Source organism: Pelodiscus sinensis, chromosome 1 (assembly GCF_049634645.1).
Source record: "Pelodiscus sinensis isolate JC-2024 chromosome 1, ASM4963464v1, whole genome shotgun sequence".
NCBI classification, from domain to species: Eukaryota; Metazoa; Chordata; order Testudines; family Trionychidae; genus Pelodiscus; species Pelodiscus sinensis.
The window spans coordinates 59,569,423-59,596,363 of record NC_134711.1 but is presented as its reverse complement, the minus strand read 5'-3'; the positions used below and the strand labels follow the sequence as shown (position 1 = coordinate 59,596,363).

Below are 26,941 nucleotides of genomic sequence, written 5' to 3'. Positions count from 1 at the left end.
ATACCCTTGAAGAAGCGGCCAACAAGGAAGCTTGTGAACACAGAGCAACTGGCACTCTGAGGATTGAACATGGATACGGCTGCTTAAGGGACATAAGGTATTCCAGTACCTCTGGGATGGAAGTTAATGTGGAGTCCCTACCCCGCTGTGAATACTAACAGGAAAAACCCTTCCATTTAGCTAGGTAAGTCAGTCAGGAGGATAGCTTCTGACCGCTAAGGAGGACATGATGGACTTGTTCCAAGTGGCCTGTCTCCTTCCAGTTTAGCCACGTAACCGTCAATCTGTCAGATGGAGGAAGGGGAGTTCTGGTTGGTGGAGGTGGCTCTGATGAGATCTGGAGTGTGAGGAGATCTGGAGGGGCAGGAGAACTGGTGGATGAACTGATGGCTCCAGTAGAATGGGGAACCAGTGCTGGGAGGTCCAGGCTGGGACTATCAGGATGACATTCACCCTGTCTCTGCGCTTTTGAGGAGCACCTTGTAAACCAGTGGGAACAGTGAGAATGCACATAGATCATCCTGCCATGGGATCACAAAGTCTCTGCTAGCAAGTTAGGACTGAACTACCCAAGGGAACAAAACTGGGAACACTTGGGAAGTAAGCAAACCATGACCTATATTTAGTGAATTTTTTTAAAACAAAAAAAAGTGCCGGTACTCCAGGGGAAAAGTTGAGAGAAGAAAAAACAAAACAAAAAACAGGGCGGGGCCACCATTGCCCTTTTAAGACATTAAGAGGTGCCGGTACTGCATACTGGGCAGTACTGTCACAAAAAAAGCACTGCCTATACTACAGATGAGGGTGAGCAACTCTCATAGTCAGGGCTCGACAATTTAGCCCGGCATGGCGCCGCAGCATGATCAGCACATGCGCAGCGTGGTCTGTGCATGCACAGCATGCCAAACCGCGAGGCTGGCGAGCAGGGCTCGCCGCCACTTGTCAAGCCCTGCTCATAGTCCCTAGCAATCTAACCTGGAGGGAAAAATCTCTGTCAACACCAAATTTGGTGATGAAATGTGAGCAAGTCACACCAGCCAGGTATGTAGAAAGAGGATGCGTTGTACCACCTCAGAGTACTGATCCTCTCCATCTGGTGTCCCACCACCAGGTGTGACCAATCTCCGATGCTTCAGAGAAAGGCAAAAGAAACAAAAACAAAATATATCTGTCCAGTTGTGCACCAAGGAAAAAATTATCTTATATCTGCATGAGACTAAAGCCCTGAATCTTAAATTTGATTATAGTAATTATCTTAATGGCAACCTGCAACATTATGAACATAATGAGGGCAACACAGACCCATAAAGAAAGGGTATCCCCAAAGGGAAGTCATAAATTCCAAGACCACACAGGTCACAGAGTTTCTCCCAGATGAAAGTATATTTTAAAAATATTTCTAATCTTGTTTTAAAGATTTCAGGTGATGATGAGTCCCTTACGTAGTAAACTAATCAAATGTTTAATAACCCTCCGTTAGGAAATTGTGTTTTATTTCAAGGTTGAATTTATCTAACTTCAACTTGTAGCCGTAGGATCTTGTAATGCCCATCGGCTAGGCTGAAAAGCCTCCAACTATTAGATCTCTTTCCTATATGCAAGTCCTTGTACTCAGTGCAAAAGTTGCCTTTCACTATTTTCTTCAATAAGCTGAATTGGTTGAACTCCTTAAGCCTCACATCTGAAAGCTTGTTTCCTTGAATCATTTTTGTGACTCTCCTTGGAATTTGCATTTGAATTTGTACATGGTCAGCACAGATTTAGATTTTAGCATCTAAATTGCCTGGAAGCTTGTGTTTAGAATGAACATGCTCCATCCTGGAGCTCAGCAGGACTTAGCCTGTAGTTGCAGCTCTGGGAAGTGCCTGGTCCAGGTCCAGACAATTAAACTGAGGGCACAAAGCCTGTTTTTCATCTGCTCCAAATGACCCAGGAACAACCCAGGAAATTATAAACCGGTCAGTTTAACGTCTGTCCCAGGGAAGATAATGGAGCAGGTAATTAAGGAAATCGTATGCAAACACTTGGAAAGTAATAAAGTGATAGGGAATAGCCAGCATGGGTTTGTGAAGAACAAGTCATGCCAAACTAATCTGATAGCTTTCTTTGATAAGATAACGAGCCTTGTGGATAAGGGAGAAGCGGTGGATGTCATATACCTAGACTTTAGTAAGGCATTTGATACGGTCTCGCATGATATTCTTATTGATAAACTAGGCAAATATAACTTAGATAGGGCCACGATAAGGTGGGTGCATAATTGGCTGGATAACCGTAGTCAGAGAGTTGTTGTTAACGGTTCTAAATCCTGCTGGAAAGGGATAACAAGTGGAGTTCCTCAAGGGTCTGTTTTGGGACCCGTACTATTCAATATCTTCATCAATGATGTAGATATTGGGATAGAGAGTACTCTTATTAAGTTTGCAGATGATACCAAACTGGGTGGGGTTGCGACTTCTTTGGAGGATAGGGACATAATTCAAAATGACCTTAGCAAGTTAGAGAAATGGTCAGAGGTAAACAGGATGAGGTTTAATAAAGAGAAATGCAAAGTGCTCCACTTAGGAAGGAACAATCAGTTCCATACATACAAGATGGGAAGCGACTGTCTAGGAAGGAGCATGGCGGAAAGGGATCTAGGGGTCATAGTGGACCACAAGTTGAATGAGAGTCAACAGTGTGATGCTGTTGCAAAAAAAGCAAATATGATTCTAGGTTGTATCAACAGGTGTGTTGTAAGCAAAACTCGTGAAGTCATTCTGCCGCTCTATTCTGCACTAGTTAGGCCTCAGCTGGAGTACTGTGTCCAGTTCTGGGCGCCACATTTCAAGAAAGATGTGGAGAAATTGGAAAGGGTACAGAGAAGAGCGACAAGAATGATTAAAGGTCTAGAGAACATGACCTATGAAGCCAGGCTTCATGAACTGGGCTTGTTTAGTTTGGAAAAAAGAAGATTAAGGGGGGACATGATAGCGGTTTTCAAATATCTAAAAGGGTGTCACAAGGAGGAAGGCGAAAATTTGTTCCTCTTGGTTTCTGAGGACAGGACAAGGAGTAATGGGCTTAAAGTGCAGCAGGGGAGGTTTAGATTGGACATTAGGAAAAAATTCCTAACTGTCAGGGTGGTCAAATATTGGAATAAATTGCCAAGGGAGGTGGTGGAATCTCCCTCTCTGGAGATATTTAAGAACAGGTTAGATAGACATCTGTCAGGGATGGTGTAGACGGAGCTTGGTCCTGCCTTGCGGGCGGGGGGCTGGACTCGATGACCTCTCGAGGTCCCTTCCAGTCCTATTATTCTATGATTCTATGACCCTCCTTCACGGGTGCCCATACACTGTGGAGAAATCTGATACAGAGGGGACAAAAGGTGTACCTGTAAGAGTCATGTGAGGTTAGATTGGTATTAGGAATCTGATGGATGGCAGAAAGTGGGAAAGGCAGGGAGAGGAGAGGGAAACTGGGAATTGTGTCAAAGAAATTGGGACTGGCTGGGCAGCAGGCTGGGACTTGAAGTCCAGGAGAGAAACAAGTAGTGACTAGAAGCCAACAAAAGAAAAATACGGATTTAATAAAGGATGAAGATAGAAACAGGGGACTAACATTGACTGGGAAAGCAGATTGGGAGTGTGGGTAGAATTGAGGAGACCAAGATTTGATGAGCAAGGAGACTGGAACTGGAGTAAAAAACTGGAGACTGACTGGGTAGGTGAAGAGAATGGGGCTTGGATGAAGAACCAGAGTTGGAGAAGAGACAGGACTCTAACAGGGACAAACTGGAGGGAATGGAACATAAAAAGTTAAGATTGGTGGGAAATGTGTCTATGCCTACTAGAGAACATTCCCCACTCCAAAACTTGGAATGGAACCCAAGATTCCTGAATGCCCTCTACTATCAGCAAATGTCTCTTTAATGCTCTGCCAAAGTTTCCCTTCCTCCCTCAGTGTTGGTCCAACAAGAGGAGAATAACCTACAGTTAGACCCTGCATGGATACAAAATTTATATCTGCATCAGTGTCCACAAAAATGAGCATGGATACACACAAATATAAAGCAGATATCCATGATTTGCAGGGCTCTACCTACTGTTGCTATTAGTTACTTCCTTAACTCAAAGTATCAGAGGTCTGTGTGGTTCCAGCTCTGCTGATTCACATGTGTCCATACACCCCTATTTCTGTTTTTTTAAACCTAGAAAATTTAATGTAATGGTGTGTGTAAAGAACACTACAAAAACTAGTAGTCCTGTGACACCTTAGAGAAAAACAAAACATATATATAGCTTTTGTGGGTAAAACCCACTTCATTGCAGAGTGAAGCACTCATAAGTTAGGACCTAATTCTGGCTTTTCATAATATCCAAGTGTTCGCTTTAGTAATAGGAGGGAGGAAGTGAGGGAGGGATGAAGAGAAAACATGGACGGTTACATGCATAAAAAAATATCTTTGTAGTTCCACAAAGAAAAAAAGCATGCTGCTAAAATGAAGAATAGTTTGCTATATTCCTCCACAGAGTATTTCTCTTAAATGCTGTTTTAAATCTTCTTTTAAAGGAGATTTGCTGGAGCATTTTTTCATTGCTGCCCATGCTTTATACCAGGGGTGTCCAAACTTTTTTCAAAGAGGGCCAGATTTGATGAAGTGAACATGAGTGAGGGCCAACCATTTTGCCTGACATTCTTTGAACCATTAAAATTAAATGCAAATTAACTATTTTATGCAAAGTTCATTGCAAACGGCATACTTTTCATTTCGTCACATGGATGACAAATCTAAACAGGTGTTAAATCACTCTGCCTTTCATATCTGAAGGCCAGATGAAAAAAAAACCAGGAAGCTGAAATATATGTCAGGAACATTGTAAAGTACATTACATATTATTGGTAATAAAGGTTGTCTATCAACTTTTAAGTTCAAAAAATATGAACAGGAACATAACACCAAGTATACATGTTGTATCCAAATATATTTATAACTGATTTAGACCAACTGACATTAACTGAGATTTTACAATGTATTCATCTCAATACATATGGATTCGTTGGGGGCCATAAAAGATAGATATTGCCAAATTACCTGTGGGGCCATATTAAACCAGAACACGGGCCGCAATTGGCCCGCGGGCCGGACTTTGGACATGCCTGCTTTATACATTTTTAACATAGCTCTCATTTTTAGCAAATAAAGAAACAAAGTGCAAGTGGTTTCAATTTTAAGGTAGGAGCAACATCATTTAACCAGTGATACATTTTAAAAGAAAATAAAGGCTACTGGATATAACTAATTTAATTAATAGATTGTTTCATTCACAAAATAGTTCTGTATATTCACATCATACAGATCGCCCTTTTGTAATAGAGCTAAAATACAAGGCAGCAGAAACTTTTCATACTTATGAATGGTGCTTTTCAGGAACCAGGTCTTTGATAAGAATTTCTTCAGCAAAGCACTAACATTTTTATTATAGAGTATATATGGGAAGGAGGACAAAAGGGTTTGCTGAAGTTTGTTGTTTTCCTTCACTTTACATAATTGCATGTCCTTAAATTAGGATCACCATCATTCCAGATTTTGCTGGAGTACACAATATAAAAAAGCTGCCCCCACAGAGACTGAGTGTACTGCCTCTTCTCCTCTTCCAGTATATTTAACAATAGTGCTAAAATTTCACAGTCAAGCAAATTCTTGAAAATACAGCACTGAATATTAAGTATTTTCATAGTGATACAGAAGAGATTTCATTAAAGATTACACCATTCATGTCAACAGAGCTGGTGAATGGCAAGAAGCTGAGTTTAGTAGGAACAGGATAAAAAGTGAGCTTCTGGTTCTGATTGTTCTTCAAAAGAAGCAAAATTATCTTTTACATAAGAATAGTGTGTCTCAAACCTAGAAGTAACTAAGCAACTAAGGTTAATTTAACTCAACATAGTGCAGGTGGCAAAGCAAAAGAACCAATATATAGTATGGTTTACCTTTCAAAGGACATCTAAAGCTGTATTATTACCTTTTGTAAGACATCTAAAGCCGTAAGCACTGCTTCCTGCAGACTTGTCAAAACTGCTTCAGTATAAGATGGCAAAATGAAAGGGGAGGCGTCAGAACTGATTGGAACTGAAACTGCACCATGTAAAATGACACCAAGCTTTTGGAGATCGTCCATGCTGAAACCAGTTTTGATGTGTTGGTAGAGAGCTGGAAATATCTGAATTAAAGCTGTAAGAAAAGGTTGGCTGGGTATGAAAGTCAACTTATCACAAGTAATTGGAGGCTTTGTACTTTCTGAGCCAATCCTATACCAGGTGTTCCAGGCAGCCCACCAAAGATTTAAATCTTCAATCTCATCTGTTATTACAGGTGGCTCAGATTCATTATATCTTCCGATTCTTTCTCCTATGGAGTCAGTTCTCAGGAACGATCTGCCCAGACCAGTAGCAGTCATTGCCCCTAGGAGAGCAGGCACATTAATTGCAGGTGGTGTATCAGGTTTCTCTGAGTCTCGGACAGGAGAGACAATCTGTAAAATTTCCTGAAAACTTTTCAGAGCAGCCAAGGAAACTTCATTATTTTTGCTGAGCGCTGCAGACTGGATATGATCAAGAAGAACATCCCAAGCTTTGGAAAAATCTCCTATTTAAAAAAAATATATTTAATCAGTTTGTACATATTTTTTTATCTCTTCATTTCATAGGAATTGGAGGAGGGGAGGGACCTGCCTTCAATTGCTTTCTGAAACAATTAGTGCGTGAACAAAAATGATGCACATACACTAGGGAGAATATATCCTAGTTTATACCAGTGACACTCAGAAAACAGTCATATTATTCAAAAGTCATGTTATCAACATTAGCCAAAAAGAGTCACAGTAATGTGAATTCACGGTTTCATTTACTTTAGTACATATGTACTAACGCTATTCTCACAGCAAATAAGTTAATCTTAGTACAAGCTGTTACATTAATTGGTTAAACAACATAGCAAAAACATTGTAATTAACAATGAAATCACATTTTTAATATGTGCTTTAAAGAGCCACCTGTGGCTGGTAAAACTTCAGTCTAAGTATCAATGGTTTATACCAGGGGTTCCCAAACTTTTTGACACAGGGACCAGTAAATCCATTCACGAGCTTTTGGAGGACCTGTAACATTCATTTGCATATTTGCATATTCATTAAGCAAATGATGAAAATTCAAATAAGTTGATTCTGGTCCTCCCAAAGCCCCCAGTGCCAGCATTAGCAAAGCTTTTGATACAGTCACCCATAATATTCTTGACAGCAAGTTAAGGGAATATGGATTAGATAAATGGACTGTAAGATGGATAGAAAGCTGGCTGGATCAGGGTTTCCCAAACTTTTTACTTGAGTTGAAACCTGTTTTTTTCAGTACTGATTTTTGCAGCCCAAAAATATAAATGCATATAAAAAAAGAATTAAAAATGAATAAATTTTCAGTGTTTCACCCAGCTGCATCCTCCACTCAGTCTGGGCCAGGGCTTGGGAGACCCGGCACCGCATGGGCACTCCAGGAGACGGGAGCAGGAGCAGATTGGGGTTAGGGTATCTGGCTAGGAGGGAGGGTGCAAGGAGGGGTAGCGTTGCCAGGTGCCCAGTTTTGTACCAGACAGTCCGGTATTTGAGGGTTCTGTCTAGGAAACAAATTGAGAAAATACCGGACATATAAAATGTCCGGTATTTTCTAATTAGGTAAGTTTTATTATTGTTAGGTATATCACTCCTTAGCTATGAACTGCCTGGCTGGTAGATATGCTCATGCTGCCTGAGTGTGTCTGCCAGCCAGGCAGTTCACAACTACTCGAGGGAGGGTATGTGGGGGTAGAGGGGGGTAAAATGGAATCCCCGGAGCCGGATTCACTCATGTGCCCGGGTTCATCCCGCTTTCCCCCCCCCCTTCTTGTCCCGATCCCCCCAGTCCAGCTCTGCAGCCCCCGTCCAGTCCTGCTTCTGGAGGCTGGTTTCCTCCCACCCTCCGCCCCATCTCCACGGGACAGCCCTGCTACCCCCAACCCTGCTTCTGCCGCCCCCTCCATCTCAGTGGGACAGCCCCGCTACTCCCAACCCTGCTTCTGCCGGCAGCTTGCTCGCCTCCCCCAATCTCCGCAGGACAGCCCTGCTGCCCCCAACTCTGTTTCCCAGTGGCTGGTTCCCCCCCCCCCCCACACACACATACCTCCTCCCAGCAGCCACACTGAGGCCTGGTATTTTTTTCCCTGAGGCCCAGTACCGGGTCGTGGCCCATAGTTTGGGAAACCATGGTTTATACCAAATCTGCTACCTACATGCTGCACTACATGACTGGAAATACATTTTCTTTATCCTGCTTAGTGGAACTGATCTTGTTAGTATTATGCATACTATCATTTTCAGAAGGGACAATTTAGAATAGATCATGTAGTCTAACCTTTTGTACACTAAATTTCAGCCAGAGAATCCTATACTGAGCACAATTATTTTAGCTAGACTAAAGCATTTCAGTCTACAGTGAACTGAGGCTTAGGCCTGCCTAGTCTACATCTAAAAATTAGATTGACCTAGCTATGTAACTCAGGCCAGTGGAAGTTCTCACACCATGAGTAACCTAGCTGGAATGATTTCACCTCCACTGTAGATGCAGCTGGGTCAACAGAAGAATTCTTCCATCAACACAGTTGCCACTTCTAAGAGAGGCGGATTAAATACATTGATGGAAAAATTCCATCAATGTAGAAAGCATTTACATTATGGTGCTACAGTACCACGTGTGCTACATTAAGTGCTGTAGTGTAAACATACCCTTAGTCCACACTATTAAGCTTTGCCAGCATAACTACAGCTTGAAACTCTGTCATCCGGACTTCCTGGGTCCAGCATAATCATGGTGACCCCTTGACTTACAGGGATTAGCCAGCACGCTGGGGCCAGGAACGTTGCCAAGCTTGGGGCGGAGATGGAGCCCTGGAGGCAGCAAAGCTGCTGGGAGGAGTGTGGAGCCCCCAGTTTCCAGGTGGTGGGGGAGAAAGTGAGGGAAGAGCAACACACCCTGTCACCAGTGGGAGGGTGGCAGAGAGGCCCTTGGGGGGGGGGGCAGAGAGACCCTGGACCACAACAGGTGTACTTGGGGGAGCGTAAAGACACTGGGAGGAACACAAAGCGCCTCAAGCAGCAGCAGAGCTACTTGGTGGAGTGCAGAGCTCCCCAGGTGTCAGTGGAGCTGCTGGGGAACCTCAGGTGGCAGCTGGTGGGAGCACAGAGCCGCCGGGCAGTAGTGGAGGACCCAGGCAGCAGCAGAGCCACTGGTGAGAAAGCAGAGCCCCCAGCCACCAGCAGGAACACAAAGCCCTGGGCAGCAGCAAAGCCATAAGGGAATAGAGCAGAGCTCTCACCAGGGGCCCCACCAGGAACGTGGAGCCCCGTACGGCAGCAAACCACAGCAGGAAAAGTGGAGCCCTCCTCTACCCCCCAGCTGCTGTGGGGACAGCAGAGCCCTGGGTGGTACTAGAGCTTCCTGAGGAATGATGGAGCCTTGGGGCAGCCAGAGGGAAAGCAGAGCCCTCCACTAGTCCAGCACATTCCCTGGTTCAGGACCAGTCACGTCCGAAGGGTGCTGGCTGAAACAGGGAGGTACAACCTGTATTATCAGCTAGGGCTGGACAATCATTTTTGAAGGGGGGCCACTCCAGAAATTTTGGAAGTGGTTGCGGGCCTCCCTGGAAGGGACACCAAGCCTTGGGTGAAGGGGCAGGACCAGGAGATTCTGCATGCTTCCCTGCCCACAGATCCTGATTGGCCTGGGGGTGGGGAAGTGCATGAAGTCTTTGCTCCCTACCCCCACCCTCCCAGGGGCATGCGGCCCCTAAAGAGACCCACCAGTTTTGAACAGCTGGCAGTTCCCTTTGGTGCTGCGTGCTCCTGGCTGGGGGGAAGAGACTTCATGTGCTCCCCTGTCCCCAGGAGGAGGGGGGAGTGGCAGGGCAGCCATGGGCCTGATCCAGTGGTTTTGGAAGCCAGAGCCAGCCTGCGGACCCTATCTTGCCCATCTCTGAATTAAAGACACAACAAAGGGCTCACAGCAACTGGCCCAGCAGCCGTAAGCCAGGAGCTCTTTCAATTGCTGCTATTTAAAGGGCTCCTGCCTCCCCAGCAGCTCCCAGGCAACATATTAGCGGCAGAGCCAGGGCCTGATAAAGTTTTGGGCCAGATCCCACTCACTGACAGATCTTGCCAAGCTGTGCCCTGACCAATACAATTATGCCAGAAAACCCCACAGTGTAGACATAGTTATGCTAACAGAAAAATGCTTCATGATGTTTGGGGAATGGTTTAACAACACCAGCAGTAAAATGCCTTCTGAAATATGCATCTCACTAGAGTGCTCTGCTAGCATAACTATACCAGATAAGCCCTAACAAAGGCAGTTGAGATATGTACATATTATTGCAGCAGGCAATGCTGAAGAGGAAAGCTGAATAAACTCTTAAGATCCCTGACAATGTGACCTGGAAGAAAATTCCTTCCCAAGTCAAGAAACAGTGATCAATTTGACCTTAGAAAGTGAGCAAGATACACCAGTGAGGCATCTATGAAACAGGATTCTCTGTACTACCTCAGAGTAATGATCCATCCCAATCAGTGTCCTTTCTCCAGTTGTGGTCAATCTATAATGCTTCAGAAAAAAATCCTCACAATGTATCTAGCCAGTTATGCATCAGGGTTAAAAACTCCTTTCTAGCCCCTGCAGGCAACGAGGTGAAGCCCAAATGCCTCTTGATTTCAACAGGAATGAAAGATGCAGGGTTGGATCTCTAGCCATTCAAGGTTCTCCTGATGATACAAAATTCCATGATAATTCTACCTTCATGGAGTCATGGGCATGTTATGTAGTAGCCAGACATTGAGGGAGTTATTTATGAGATAGACAACTTAATTACGTCAACCAGAAGTAAAAAACTTTGAATATACTAGTTACACAAAACTTAATTTAGTAAAAATGAAATGGGATCTATGGGAAGACTGGGGAGTTCGTTCGTTCACTCTCACGCTCTCTCCCTCTCACTTTTTTTGCTGCTAAACGTGGCATCTAGCCTTTTATTTCCATTCTTCCATTGTAAATCACTTGTTCCAATTCTTTATGCAGCACGGAATAGAGGCCGGTATGCTCTAGTCTAGACCAATTTTCCTACAGCAAAGAACTACTGGAATGCAAGAAAGAAGTCAAGCTACACAGAGACAAAGCACAAGACTGGCCACACAGAGGAAGCCTGTAGGCAGCTGGAAGGAATTTTTAAAATATTCAAAGTTCAGTGCCTAACTCCTTTAGGTTGCTTTGAAAATCCCAGTCTATATCACCACCTTGTATTATAGCTATTATGAAAACATGTGAAGGAAACCTAACCAGATTAAGTTAAAATCAGAATTTTAATACAAGGTGGTGAAGGGAGTAGTTCTTGCATATCCAAGTGATTATGAAGTGTCCTCAAAGGAAAGTTAGATGTAGAGGCCTTTCTCTGCAATTTTTTAAAAACTGGCTACTATATAACATGCCCATAACTACATTGTCAAGAGAACCTAAATTTAAACCTGTAGTGGCACCACACAGTAATCCAAAAAGACCATTCTGTATTATTACCATGATCTTCTCTGAAAAATTCTCCATATCAAAGCCACAGATCTCTTTAGAAAGGATAAAAGTGAAACTAGAGTATCTACTACAGAAGTTCTCATTCACAATTGTACAGGTAAGGTTGAGTTTGACATTTTAAGAGGGTTTCAATCACCTTGTAAAGAAACAGTAGACCCTTCTCAAAACTGCAACATTCACTCTTTCCATACAGAACGAATTTTCTGGGAATTGACAAGCAAATAAATTAATTTGCTTGAATTCACTAACTGATCTTTGAAGAAATTTAGCATCCTCTTTAAAATTCTCATATAGCTAAATGAAGAAACTATGAATTATGAAGGGAGAGAAAAGGAAAGATTCTGAAGGAAAAACGATTCATGGATTTACCATTAATTTCAGCTAGCAATTCAGATACCAATAAAATAATTTGAACTAAAAGAACATGTCATTATTAGAAGGAAAGCAGGTGATTAAAGGAGAACTGAAATCACCTTAGAGTATAATCTTCAATTTCTTCCACTTCACAAAAAGTCACAATTTTTTCCATAATAAACACTCCTCATACTTTTCCTAAAATTATGTATATGACTGAGTGTGCTAAAGGACCTCACAAGGTCCCCAATTTTTCCCCTCTGTTATTTAGTTCACTCATATGTGAAGGATTTAGGAAACTTTACAATACAACTTAGGGTATGTCTATACTACAGCGCTAATTCGAACTAACTTAGTTCGAATTAGTTAATTCGAACTAAGCTAATTCGAACTAACGCAGCCAGACTAAAAAACTAGTTCGAATTAGTGTTTTGCTAATTCGAACTAGCATGTCCAAATTAAGTGGACCCTGAACCGGGCTTAAGGATGGCCGGAAGTAGTGCCGGCAGGGCATCAGATGAGGACTTAGAGCGTGGAGCTGCTGCCTCAGGCTAGCCGAGGGCTGTGCTTAAAGGGACCCGACCCCCACCCCAGACAGACAGTTCTCAGGGGTGCCCCGCTTGCAAAGCAGTCCTGTCTTGGAGTGCCCTGAGTGCCCACACTGGGCACATCACAGCACTCGGCCATCAGACCGGCTGCACTTGCCGCAGGCTGCCATCTGGGGAGAGGGGGCAATTGGGGGGCTGCAGGAGAGCTTCCACCCCCAGAAGCCCGCAGAGCCAGCCCAGTCCTCCCCATCGGGGGCTCGTACCCCATTCCTCCCTCACCTCCTTCCACTTACCCTTCCCTAGCCCCCCTTCCTGATGTACAAAATAAAGAAAACGTGTGGTCAAAAGTAGAATCTCTCTTTATTGAACAAAACTCGGGGAGACTGGGAAAAGGAGGTGGGAGAGGGGAAGAGAGAGGGTGGGAGAGGGGAGGGCAACTACAATGATCAGAGGTTTGGAAGAGGTCCCATATGAAGAGAGGCTAAAGAGACTGGGACTTTTCAGTTTAGAAAAGAGGAGACTGAGAGGGGATAGGATAGAGGTCTATAAAAGCATGAGTGGGGTGGAGAGGGTACATCAAGAAAAGTTCTTCATTAGTTCCCATAATAGAAGGACTAGAGGACACCAAAGGAAATGAATGGGTAGCAGGCTTCAAACTAGTAACAGAAAGTTGTTCTTCACAAAGCAAATAGTCAACCTGTGGAACTCCTTGCTGCAGGAGGCTGTGAAGGCTAGAACTAGAACAGAGTTTAAAGAGAAGTGAGATAAAGTGATGGAGGTTGGGTCCATGGAGTGCTATTAGCCAGGGGGTAGGAGTGGTGTCCCTGCCCAAAGTTTGTGGAAGGCTGGAGAGGGATGGCACGAGACAAATGGCTTGGTCACTGTCTTCGGTCCATCCCCTCCAGGATCCCTAGGGTTGGCCGCTGTTGGCAGACAGGCTACTGGGCTAGATGGACCTTTGGTCTGACCCAGTACGGCCATTGTAAGCTCAGGGCTCAGGGTTGGGGGTCTCAGTGGACCACCTTGATTTTCATGCACTCCTGCTCCTGGGTGGTCAGGCTGGCAGCTCTCCTGCTCTAGACGGCCACTTTCCTGTGCCTAGTGCGGAGGTCGTGGACAAGGTCCACGATGTCCGCACTAGACCAGGCGGGTGCCCACCTCTTGCGGTCCCGGGCAAGCTCCCGGGAGCCGCCTGCCTGGTCCCGGGAAGAGGGGGAGGGCTGTGGGGCATCGGGTGGCTGGCTTGAGCCGTGCCAGGTGCAGGGTCTGCTAGCTGGGTGCTGGCAGGCTTGCACCTGGCACCGGCATCGTAGTCAGCCCGTGCCCTTTTAAGGGGTCCTGGGCCAGGAGGGGGGCAATAGAGTTTCCCTGGTGTTGGCCAGAGTGGCCACCAGGGAAAGCTTGGGAGGGCTAGCCTCCCACTAGTTCAAATTAAGGGGCTACACAGCCCTTAATTCGAACTAGTAAGTTCGAACTAGGCTTAGTCCTCGTACAATGAGGATTACCTAGTTCGGCGATCCGCTAGTTCGAATTAAGTTCGAACTAGCGGAGTGCTAGTGTAGTGCCTATCAAAGTTAATTCGAACTAACGTCAGTTAGTTCGAATTAACTTTGTAGTGTAGACATACCCTCAGACATTAACAGCACAAAATAGGACAGACGAAAGCTGACAGAAGAAAGCTACATATAAATGTTAAAATATCAGGGTATGTTGATAGTCTGAGGCTAGAGAACATGTCCGTAATGTTATAGATTCTCTCTTAGGGAAGGGAAAACTCAGCATTTTTGGTAATGATTCAAGAAATGCTTACAGAACTGATTTTAATAAAAAATTGCACCTGGAGGCAGTAATAATAGAATTTAACATCAAACATTGCTACACTTGATACTTAAGTATTCTAACACTGAGCACTACAAAAGTTATCACATTTCGAAGCCAATCCTATAGAATACATATCTATAAGATTAAATACTTTGCCAGTAATCTAACTGAAAAAAGTTATCACAAAACAAATTAAGTTATATTACTACATCTGTCAATGTTAAATATCTGAATTGCTATGTTTTACAGAACTGTTATCTAGCGAGCCAACAGCCAGCACTGAAATGCCCCGAGGAAGTTTTATTGGAAAAAACCACCCCATTTCTCAAATATTAAAAGAGCCTACCTAAAGGTTGTAGTAAGTATCTCCTGGTGTTAAATATTCTCGCTACTCCTGCCAATGTTAATACCCATGTCTCAGCCCATTGTTTCTCTGCTGTATCCCTTGAATGATGAATAAGAATATTGCCTCCTCCTGACTCAATCTTCTCTTTGTCAGCGGTTGTGGAAGACTCTCTAACTCTGTCCAACAGGTGAAACAGAACCTATGATATCCAGAAAAAAGAATGCATTGATTATTTCAGTCACATATTTCAACTAATATTAGTGCACAAGGAAATAATAAAATTAAACACATTTCCTCCCTTTCCCTGTAAGCACCCAGAGGATTCCTCTATTTCACCAATCCTTCCCAGCACCTCTGGAACCGAGAGTATCTGAATCAGCTAGCAGATCAGATAAGTTGATACATGAATGTCAAGGGCCACTATCATGATGATCAGAAACTTTGAGAACATCCTCAGTGCTAATAAAAGATCAACACTCACTGACAATGCTACCTTCCCTGAGAAAAACCAGAGAAACTAATGCAATATCTCTGTAGCAGGTACGTGCAAAATTTGTGTTTCTCTTAAACTGCCTGAGATCAAGACATCAATGGGTCTGAAATGCCACATAGAAGGTATGTGAAACAGCAGAATCAAGCCAGGCATGATCACAGCAGAACATGAGTTCCACAACAGACAAGCAGTCTGCCCATGTTATAGGTCAAAAGCATTTTCACACACAGGCTTGACTGGCAGAAGAGGTAAGCAGAAGTGGCAGAAAAGGTAAGTCTCCTATTATATCAGCCCAGTCACATAGTGAAGGAATTACTTTTTCCTATGTATTCTGCCCTAGGAAAAGAGAGTTGCTTTAATTTTTTTCAAGTAGAGATAAGATACATGTCTTTCTTTATATCTGAGGAAGAAGAAAAACTAGGGACTTTGATGGTTATGCTGAGCTCACAGGTTACGTCTAGACTGCACACCTTTTTTGACAGAGGCTTTGTCGACAGATACTGTCGACAAAGCCGCTGTCGAAAAAGAGCATCTAGCTTACCATCAGTATTGTCAAAAAACCAAACCGCTTTTTCGAAAAAGAGTCTAGACGCTCTCTTTCGAAAAAGCAATTTGCTTGCAATAGTGCCTTTTTTCGAAAGACTACTTTAAAAAAAAAAAAGCATTATTCCTTGTAAACTGAGGTTTACCGCTGCCGACAAAACTGCTGCGTTCTGTCAACTTACTGTTGACAGAACGCGGCAGTAGTGTAGACGCAGGTATAGTTTTGTCAACAAAAGCCAACTTTTGTCGACAAAACCCTGTAGTCTAGATACATCCACAAAGTGCACCAAAATTTTATGCAATGGAATCATGCATGTACCTGTGTGAAGAGTGTAAGAATGAGTATTACAACAGTCCAATATCGTTGTATATTTCAGGATACAAACTGAAATACTGTAGTCAATTTCATGAATACATTTGTGTAAAGGGAAAAAAAAAATCAAGACAATGTAAAAATGGTGACAAGCTGGCCTAAGGACAGCACAGAAGCTCTAAGAAATTTTAACATAAAATAGGTTCTAGCTACTTTGTGTGTGTAAATTATTATCTTTAAAAATTCTATACAAGTTAAAACTGGTATTACAATAAGTGTAAGAGAGGGACACTACCAAAATGTGGATGCTGTATTCTATAGCAGCTTTTTACTCAGTACCTTCCATATAACTGTGTGCCATGTTGAATGCTGAAGTAAAGTTCCATGAGCACCAATCGTAGAGAACAATGTCTGTCCAGCACTCTTTCTAACTGCAGGTCGTGGATCTACACAGAGTTCCCCCAGTTTGGCATAGAGACAGAGCCAAAGGCAGTCAAATGGTGGTGCTGGGTGGAAAGGACGGTTCAACACCACTCCCTTCTCTTCCGCCTGCTTCTGCAATACTGCTTCCTCTCTGTTCAGCTCTTTTTCAATGGTTTCACTTCTTTGGAAGAAATAATCTGAAATGTTCCACTACAAAGAAAAAAAATAGGTACACATTTTATGCATGGAAAAATAAATATTTAAATACACATTGATGAATGCTCCGATTGTGAAAGAGCAAAATGTTTCTAATTTGCCCATTTCAACATGACCTGCAAAATATGCCCTATGCAACTCTGAGCTATACTGATTAAAAAAGGATTAACATTTAATGATTCTTATAACAGAATATCAGTAACTGTTATTTATTTCCAGACTTCAGTATTTAGGCTTTCAAGACACAGAGAAGGATTATTAAAATGCTTGCTTCTTTTTAAAAAGTTGATAATCAGAATACCTCTGCAGATCCATTCATTTTATATAATCACATATAAATGATAATTTACTTAAATATAAAAATTTACATTTACATTGGCTTCAGTGGGAATTTTATGAGAAAAAGGCATACAATTTCTGGCCTTTATTTAGGTAACAGTAGACATTCACTAGCATCACCAAAATTAAATAAAATTCACACTAATCATCATTATGGATGCAAATGAAACTCACCAGCAAACCAATTGATGTTAAGCTAATGTTTAGTTCTTGATTGTGAAGTCCAAAGCTGCCTGCAACTTCAACAACTATTTGCAGGCAAGTGCATGGCATTGTTGGTAGGAAGTCTGTCACAACCAACTGAAGACACTGGAATGCAGTCCGTATTAAGGACTCTCTTGAGGAAATTGAAATAAGGTACATGTTATTTCTTTAAGAGGGTACAAATCATTCTCCTATTATATACCAGGATGCAATATTACTACTGAAGGATAATTAGATTTATACACTTGCTCCAAATTCAAGCAAAATTTGAAACACATTTAGGATTTGTCCTAACTGAGGAAAAAATATGTTTGTGGGGTTTGTGTTTGGTGTGGGCCTTTTTGCTTTGTTGTTTTTAAAATGTATTAGCTAGCACATTCTAAATTCTAATGCAGAGAAGGCAAGTTGTACTTCAGCACGTTAGCTAGCTAGACCAGATGAAGCACAGGCTTCCCAAACTTTGCTAGCTACAGAAATTGTCAGTTTTTTTCTTTATTTCAAGTTGTGTATGAGCTCAGTATTGCAGATGCCAAAACTGGTTATGTAGTACAACTTTTGTAATCTATTTGTCAATCTAATACTTAGGGTGAGCATACATGAAAGAAGATTATCTTCAATTGTTAGCAATCCAATGAATATTTTTGTTTAAGTACAATATATTTATAGGGTTTAGGCCAGGGTTATAAACTTAATTTTAAAAGGAAAATAACTCTAGTGAAGTTAGTCTAGCTAGGGTGCACTGTAATTTCTGTGCTGTAATGGTTTATCTTTGCAGTGTTGTTCAGTAAAATGACATTTGAAGCTCTTGTGTGTTTAACTGTCTTATGGTAGAGACAGGTACTGGATTCCTAAGAAAAGGAAAGTGAATCATAATTTCTATTTGTAATATTTATACTCTTAGAAGATTCTTTGTAAATTCGATTGTGGTCTACAAATACTGCAAGTCGCATAGAAGAGTTGTAGCACACAATAGGGAAATTAAATATCAGTTAATTGAATAGTCGTGTAACCTCATGAATTCTTATTGGTTCCTCGACTATTCTATAGGACCCAGGGGTAGGGCAGGCAACCAGTGTGCTCTGGCCCCACCTCTGAGGAGCCCCCTCTAACCCTCTGTATTAGAGGCAGCCATGTGGGGTGCCAGGCAGGAGCTGGTCCGTGAGGGGAGCCAGTTTAAAAACCAGCTTCTCTTGTGGACCATCTGCCTGTCACTCTGTACTGTTGCCTCTGACACAGTACTGTGCAGCCTGTGCGGAGTGGCAGCAGCCCCTGTCTGGAGAGGGGTCTGAGCTCCCAGACTAGGCACAAGCCAGAACTGAGCCAGGATTCCTGCCCACCTGGTTCCTAATACACTTTAAATGCAGAGCTGCAGAAGGGGTAGGTCCTGGACCCATCACAAACCAGGACTGAGCTGGGCTGCTGGCTAGCCTGCTAAAAAACTTACTGGCCAAGGGGGCGAAGGGTACGTGTAGTCTATAGCATTAACCTATAAGCTTTTGCTTACAGATGAATCAATTACACTTTTACATCCCTTGCACACAACTGGTAAATAAATGAATTTTCCAATCTTCTATGCAGGTTATATACAGTTGTGTTCAACCTTCACTCTGGAGTTTCTCTAGTATTTGACCCAGAGTTCAATATGCTTGGATTATAGACGGCCCATGATGTAGTCTGAACAGAGGTGCATTCATCTTATATTGGTTAAGCCCCATGAACATTTGTTTTTAGTTCCAAGCTCTACAAATAAGAGCTAATTTTCTTTTGTAATTTCAATATCAGATCAAACTACTGAATCATCTTTTCATGTCTCCCACAACAGCAAATACAAAATACTTAAGAGGAACTCACAAGAAACCCCATAATGGACAACTATGGGATAACATGTTTATAAGGGAACTTTTTTTCCTAATTCCTCTCAGTCAGCAGTTGGCTTATGCCTCACAGTATGAAAGTTTATATCCTTTACAAATATTTTTTCCTATAATAGTTTATTTTATAAACTGAGATTATCCAAACATCTGATACTTTTCTATTACTATTAAGTTCTTGACTTGAATGATACTGTGATGAAATGAGTTTTTAAAGTTAATTATGCATTCTGTAAGAATATTTCATTTTAATAATTTTAAATGTTTAGCCTCTTGTTCTTGCACTCTGAGAAAAGGTAAATAAGCACTTTGACTTCTTTGTATTAAAAGTGTGGCTCATTTCTTGACCCCTCTGCTTGCTTTTCTTTAGTGTTCTCAATAGAGAATATTAAAATCAATGCTGTGCAGTGATTACTCAGTACTCCAGAGAGAGCAACATTAAACATTTTCAAACATTAGTTACTAATATTTCCAATCGTCTAACATGTTGCATATACAGACCAGGGATATAATAAAGTTCTATCTTGATTAAGAGAATAAAAAGAAGGGCATCTGCAATGAAGGTACTTGGGAATGGAAATCACCTCTGGTATTTTTCTGTATTGTTCCATGTATTTTCATAAGCTAGTGGGAATGACCTCCACATTTATTTTGTGAATCAATTAGCTATTTTTGTGAGAATTGGTCTTCTAAATTATACAAACATCAGCCTGACATAGGTTTATTCTGCCTTTAATAACCTGCAGTTTTAATGTTAATCAGTACTCAGGGAGCAACTCCCCACCCGCAGTCAGAAGCAGCTGGGCTGAAGTGGCTGCTCCAACTTGCTTGCCCCATTTAATCATTAACTGGTTGAACTTAATGTTTAACTGCTTAACTAATTAAACAGGATTCTACAACCCTAACATAAAATGGTATTATACCCTGCATAAGTCTCTATTTAATGAATGTACATCTCTCAAAGCATAATCTTTTCATAACATTTATACTAAATTATCAGTACAGATCTACAGATTTTCAAGTGAAAAATGTCAGTCTTTTGAAAGATTCAGTAGAAAGAGGACACACTTCTTTTTTGTGAAACTCAGCTATTTAGAACATAAAATATACTAAAATTCATAATTTTTTAAGCTATCAGGCTTATATCAACCACTTACCCTTGATCATTTCTGATTGCTCCCATGACACCAAGAACTAATGGCCAGCCAGGTCCTAGACTATCACCTTGACTCTGCAAAATCTGTAAAACACACTCCAACTGCTTGAGCCTGATATCAGGATGATTAATGTTTGACAGTTCCTTCAGTGGATTTAACAACAACAACTGCAGCCTCTAGAAATCAATAAAGAAAAACAAAGAACAACAACCTTATATATAAGTGACATCACATAGTACGAATCCAATTTTTTAGAGTGGAATTTTCAAAAATGCTTACAAACCATCAGTGGGATGCTGGGCACCCAATTACCTTAAGCACTTCTGAAAACCATTTAAAGGTATAGGTTCCCTCCTCCCCTTAAAGTATTACATTTTCCAACAAATTTGGAGATACTTTTAAATACTGCAGGTGAACTTTAAACCTAGGAAATGGAACAGTATATTAAAAAACTACAATGTATTATTTAAAAATAAACACCAAACCTGAATAAAGAAGCTGACCAAGATACAACTATTCCCCATTATAAGAATTACTCTTTTAGACCCAAATATATATCAGCCACACAGAAATTTTGTGCAGTATAAACTGAATTGTCATCTTGATAATCATGAAGAAAAGAATGGTTATTTACCTGTAACTGTTGTTCTTCGAGATGTGTTGCTCATGTCCATTCGAAGTAGGTGTGCACCGCGTGCACGGCGTCTTCCGGAGCGTTTTCCCTAGCGATACCCGTAGCACCGGCAGGGTGCACCCTGGAGTGGCGCATCCATGGCGGGGCATAAGTACCCCTGCCGGCGCTGCCCCATCTCAGTTCCTTCTTGCCGGACACTCCGACAAAGGGGAGGTAGGGTGGGAGTCGAATAGACATGAGCAACACATCTCGAAGAACAACAGTTACAGGTAAGTAACCGTTCTTTTCCTCTTTGAATGGTTGCTCATGTCCATTCAAAGTAGGTGATTTCCAAGCCAACCCCACATCACGGAGGAGGGGTCGGAGCAGTCAGACAACAAGAGTCATGCAAATGTTGAATAAACTCAACAAATTTATTCGACCAGGTAAACACAGAAAAGGCAAGTGCCAAGAAACAGTGATAACCAAACATATTTACACCACAGAATTGAGGACTGCAGAGCCCACCCCTGCGTCCTCCCTGGACTGTTGTGCTAGCGCATAGTGCGCCGTAAAGGTACGGAGGGACGACCATACCTCAGTAATTGGTATCTGAGCCCCGAATGCTACCGAGGACGCCTGCGCCCTGGTAGAGTGCGCTGTAACCCGGGGTGGAGTCTTACGGGCCAGTACATAATACTCCCTGATACACTCTGCGACCCAGTCCCCGAAAGCAATGAACAGCTGTTGGGATCTGCGAAAGGGCTTGGTCCTATCAATGTAGAACGCTAGCGCTCGCCTAGCATCCAGGGAATGGAGCACCTGCTCCTTGGGGGAGGCATGGGGTTTTGGGAAGAAAATCGGGAGATAAATTTCCTGAGACAAGTGGAACGGTGACACCACCTTGGAGAGAAAGGTCGGGTGAGGGCACAGCCTCACATTATTATCTGAAAACAGTAGGTAGGGAGGATCTATAGTCAACGCCCTCAGTTCAGAAACCCTACGAGCTGACGTAATGGACACAATGAAAGCAACCTTCCAGGAGAGGTGCTTCAGGGAACACGTAGCCAACGGTTCAAAAGGGGGTGACATAAGTTTGCGTAACACCAGATTGAGGTCCCAGGCGGGGAGCGGGGCCCTAACCAAAGGGTACAATTTTTCCAGACCCGTAAGGAATCTTTTAACCACTGGGTCCGAGAAGAAAGAAACTCCTGCCGTACCCACATGGAAGGTGGAGAGAGACGCCACATGGACTTTAATAGAAGAGATAGAAAGGCCACTAGACCGAAGGTCGAAAAGATAGTCCAAAATGGCCGGGACCGGGACACAGGACGGGCGCACTACCCTTCGGGACGCCCAAGACGAGAAGCACCGCCACTTGGCAGCGTACGACCGTCTGTAGAGGGTTTCCTACTACTGAGCAGCACCATCTGAACCTCCTGGGAACATTCCCTTTCCGGTTTGTTCAGCCATGAATAAACCAGGCCGTTAGGTGAAGACATCTGAGATTTGGGTGAACCATGGTCCCCCCATCCCACAGTTGAGTCAAAAGGTCTCGGACTGGGGGGAGCGTTATAGGCTCCTTGGTGAGCATGTCCACCAGGATGGGGAACCAGAACTGTCTGGGCCACCTGGGAGCTATGAGGATGACCGTGGATCGGAAGGTCCTTGCCCTGGTAAAAACCCTGAAAATTAGTGGAAAGGGGGGAAAGGCATAAAGGATGCCCTTTGGCCACATGGCTGTCATGGCATCCCCCCAGGAGTGTTTCCCCATCCCCAGCAGAGAACAGTAGCTCTGACACTTGGTATTGTGTGCCAAGGCAAACAGATCTAAAAGGGGATAACCCCACCTGCGGAAAACCTGACAAAGGACCGAGTCCTTGAGTGACCACTCATGGGCTCCAAAGGATCTGCTCAGAGTGTCTGCCAGCAGATTCTTGCACCCCTGCAGGTACTCCGCCTGCAGGGTAATATCGTGTTCCACACACAGATGCCACAGGAGCAGGGCCTCTCGGCAGAGGGGAGGTGACGGGGCTCCCCCCTGCTTGTTGAGGTAGAAAACAGCCGCTGTGTTGTCTAAACGAACCAGGACCGAGTGGTGAGAGAGCCTTGACAGGAAGGTTTCACAGGCTCTTCTCACCGCTCACAGTTCCCGCACGTTTATATGAAGGGTCCGCTCTGTAGAGGACCATAGACCCTGAGTCCTGTGTCGCCCCAGGTGTGCCCCCCAGCCCAGGTCGGAGGCATCTGTGACCAGTGTAAGCGAGGTGGGAGGGGTGTTGAACGGAACCCCGCTGCACACCGCCTCCTGGGTCCACCAGTGTAGGGAGGCTAGGACATCTGGGGGCACTGTGAGGATTGAGTCCCAAAGACCCCAGGACTGACTGAAGGCCTTTGCCAACCAGGCCTGTAGAGGCCTCATCCTCATTCGGGCGTGGCGCACTGTGTATGTACACGCCGCCATATGACCCAGGAGCCTCAAACAAACCCGAGGAGTCGTGATCGGGGACCGGGTTAACCCGGAAATCAGCTCCACTATGGAGAGGAACCTGCTTCTGGGGAGGAAAGCTCTTGCTACCCTGGCGTCCAGGAGGGCACCCACGAATTCGAGATGCTGAGAGGGGGTCAGGGATGACTTTTCCTCGTTCAGCATGAGACCAAGTTTCACAAAGAGGGCGCTCGTGAATGACACATGAGCCTTCACCTGCTCGTAGGAGCGACCGTGGATTAGCCAGTCGTCGAGGTACGGAAACACGTGCACCCCTTGCTTGCGGAGGAACGCCGCAAGGACTGCCATGCACTTGGTGAACACTCTGGGTGCCGTTGATAGACCAAAAGGGAGCACCGTATACTGAAAATGGTGCTGAAAATGGTGAGAATCCTCCTGTGGCTGGGTCTTATCACCACGTGAGATCGAGAGTTGCGTACCAGTCTCCTAACCGTAGCACCGGAATAACCAAGGCTAACATTACCATTACCATTCTGAATTTGTGTTTCACGACCGCCTTGTTTAGATCTCTGAGGTCCAAAATGGGACGGACTCCTCCCTTTGGTTTGGGGACAATAAAATATCGGAAATAGAATCCCCGTCCCAACAGATGTGGGGGGACCTTCTCTACCGCTCCCTTTGAGAGGAGCGCCGACACCTCCTGACACAGGGTGTGTTCGTGAGGGGTGTCCCTGAGATGAGATGGGGAAAGGGGGCTGGAAGGAGGCCGGCCCAAAAAGGGGATGGTATAGCCGCCATTTACTATTTTCAAGACCTAGGTGTCCGTCGTGATTTGTGCCCAAGCATGAGCAAACTGGGATAGCCTGGCCCCAAACGGGGGGCCAGGGTGGGAGACTGGTGCGCAACTCTCCAGCAGCCCATCAAAATTGCTGCTTGGTATGATGGGAAGAGCCCTGGGACGCTCCCCGTTGGTTCTCCGCCCTAGGGCGGCGGCGGTGACCCCTAGCGCCCTGGGGAGGCGCAGCCGCTCCGGAACCTCCACCAGAGGCCCGAGAGCGGCGTCTCCAGTAATCCCCACAGGGGACCTGGGACTGCATCCTCCCCTGCTGCCTGTAGGGCAACTGGTGACACTGAGGGGCAGAGGTATGAATGTCCAACGAGCGAAGGGTGGACCTAGTGTCCTTAAGGGTATGGAGCCTGGAGTCAGTATGCTCCGAAAATAAGGGCAAGTCCAGAATGGTGTTTTGGACATCCGTCGGGATCCCGGAAACCTGCAGCCAGGCACCACTGCGCATGACGACACCCGACGCCATGGTGCGGGCTGCAGAGTCGACAGCGTCCAGGGAAGCCTGGAGGGCCGTTCGGGCAATGCTCTTCCCTTCCGCGGACAAGGCCGCGAACTCCTGGCGGTCCTCGGCAGACAGTTTGTCTTTAAATTTCTCTACCGCTCGCCACATGTTAAACACGTAGCAGCTCAACATGGCCTGATGGTTCGCGATGCGGAGTTGCACTGCCCCAGTGGCATAAACCTTGCGGCCCATTAAATCGAGGCACTTGGGCTCCCTCGCCTTCAGGGACGGGCCCGGTTGGGGAAGCCTCTCCTTTTGGGCTGCCGCCTGCACCACCAAGGACCCCGGAGTGGGCTGGGTGTAGAGGTACTCATGCCCCAGTTGGGAAACATAATACCGTCTTTCGATGCCCTTCAAAGTGAGCGTCAAGGTTGCCGGGGTCTGCCACAGGGCATTAGTAACCTTGGCCACTGTCTTGTTAACAGGAAGAACCAAATGGGCGAGAGCATCCTCGGTGATGATATCCACCATGGGGTCCGTATCTTCCACTACCGGTTCTACCGGGACACCCAAGTTGGAGGCCAGTCGCCTCAGCAGGTCCTGGTGAGTACGAGCATCCATTATGGGCAGAGCCGGCGCAGGATCCGCCAGGGCTTCGTCCGGAGACAAGGAGAATAAAGACTCCTTTAGCGGCGCCGGAGGTAGTGGTGGAGGTGGCACCAGCTGCAGAGGGGGCTCCGGTGCCAGGGGCGGCACTGATGAGGTGACCCCGGAGTCCGATAAACCCTGTGGCGAAGGAGGTGGCTGAAACACCGTGGCCGATGGTGGAGCCCAATGTTCCGACGGACCCAACACCATGGAAGAGGGCACCGGCCCTTGCCATTGGTGGTATGCCCATGGGGTCCAAAACGGCCATTGGGCCTGTGGAGGCCAAGTTTGTTGTAGCCCCAAGTGGTGCTGCCGGCACCGGGAGCGGGACCTGCGGGTCGAGGACCCACCCGAGGACGCCGATCTTACCGAATGGGCATCTGAGTCAGAGGAGTACTCAGATTCTGGCCAGGGAGGGGCCAACGATCGGGAGGCGAGTGCCGCCATGGATTCCGGCTTGCCAGTGTGCCAAATTTTAGGTATTGGCACTGGAAAAACTGTCACCGGTGCCGGTCCTACGCTCGACGAATGAACCTGGTGGGGCAACGCAGTAGATGGGTCCAGTGCCTGGGATGGGGCTGGTTGCGGTCCCGGAAGCGCCTGGCCCCGTGCCGGTCCCGTTACCGAGAGTAGGGGTTGTAGCGGCACCGGGGCAGCAATCCCCTCCGACTGGGACGAAGTCTGCTGCGGTACCGATGGACCAGGTGACGACGACTGTGGCCCACGGGGTCAACACCGGTGCCGAGACATACGTCGGTGCCGACGAAGGCGGTACCGCAGGTCCTGGTGCCTGAATGGGAAACGGTGCCGCGGTCTGGTGGTAGGGTACCCGCGCAGCCAAAGTGGGACCCGGGATGGGCGCCAGAGCTGGCAGCGGACGAGTCCCCTCGGGTGCTGCAAAGGGATCGACGACCTGTGACGAGGTCGGAGCCCCGATGGACGCGCACGGTACTGGTTCCACCGAGGACGATCCCGTGGCATAGGAGGCCGGTGCCGCCCAACTGTGCCGGCACGGGGACGAGCTCTGGGCCAACAAGGCCTGCGGCGACAGCGACCTTGACCCCTCCGCCTCAGCTGACGACGGGGGGGAAGGTAGTCAACGAGATCAGGTCCTTCACCGCCTCGAACGTATCTGGCGTAGATGGGCGGTGAGAGGGCAACTGCCCAGGAGTGGTCGGGCACTTAGCCCTCTTACGCCGTACCGAGGTAGAGGAGGCTGTAGGCACCGGGGAAGTGAGTAGCACGGTGCCAGGCTAATTCAGCCTTGCGCGTTAGAGACCGCCCCCGTGCCGGCTTCGACCTCTTCGGTGCCGGGGAGTGGGACTGGTGCTGAGACCGTGATGCCGGGGCCCCCTCACGCGTCTGGGCGTCCCGTACCGATGCCGGAGCGCTATGCACCGCAGCTTGAATAGCCGGTGCCGGCTGCAGCGCTGCCTCCATAAGGAGGAGTTTTAAGAGGGTGTCCCTCTCCCTCTTGGTACGGGGCTTGAAGGACTTGCAGATTTTGCAGGCGTCCGCGATATGGGCCTCACTCAGACACTTTAGACAACTGTCGTGGGGGTCCCCCTTAGGCATAAACTTCGTGCAGGTTGCAGAAGCCTTAAAGCCTTGCAGCCTAGGCATTCCTTACCCCCAGAGGGGGTAAGAAGAAAAGAAAAGAAAAATAGGACGAAG

General features: G+C 45.5%; 1 protein-coding gene across 6 annotated transcripts in view; it reads right to left on the bottom strand.

Moving 5' to 3' along the window:
* Positions 1–26,941, bottom strand: part of MON2 (MON2 regulator of endosome-to-Golgi trafficking) — a 166,470-nt gene that overhangs the window by 51,524 nt on the left and 88,005 nt on the right. For all 6 annotated transcript variants that reach the window (XM_075930840.1, XM_075930828.1, XM_075930836.1 and 3 more), the window contains 5 exons: positions 20,269–20,444; positions 17,211–17,373; positions 16,398–16,691; positions 14,710–14,908; positions 6,009–6,631 (listed from right to left, as the gene is read on the bottom strand). In XM_075930840.1, the coding sequence (XP_075786955.1) occupies positions 6,009–6,631; positions 14,710–14,908; positions 16,398–16,691; positions 17,211–17,373; positions 20,269–20,444 (1,455 nt within the window). The remainder of the gene's footprint in view (positions 1–6,008; positions 6,632–14,709; positions 14,909–16,397; positions 16,692–17,210; positions 17,374–20,268; positions 20,445–26,941) is intronic.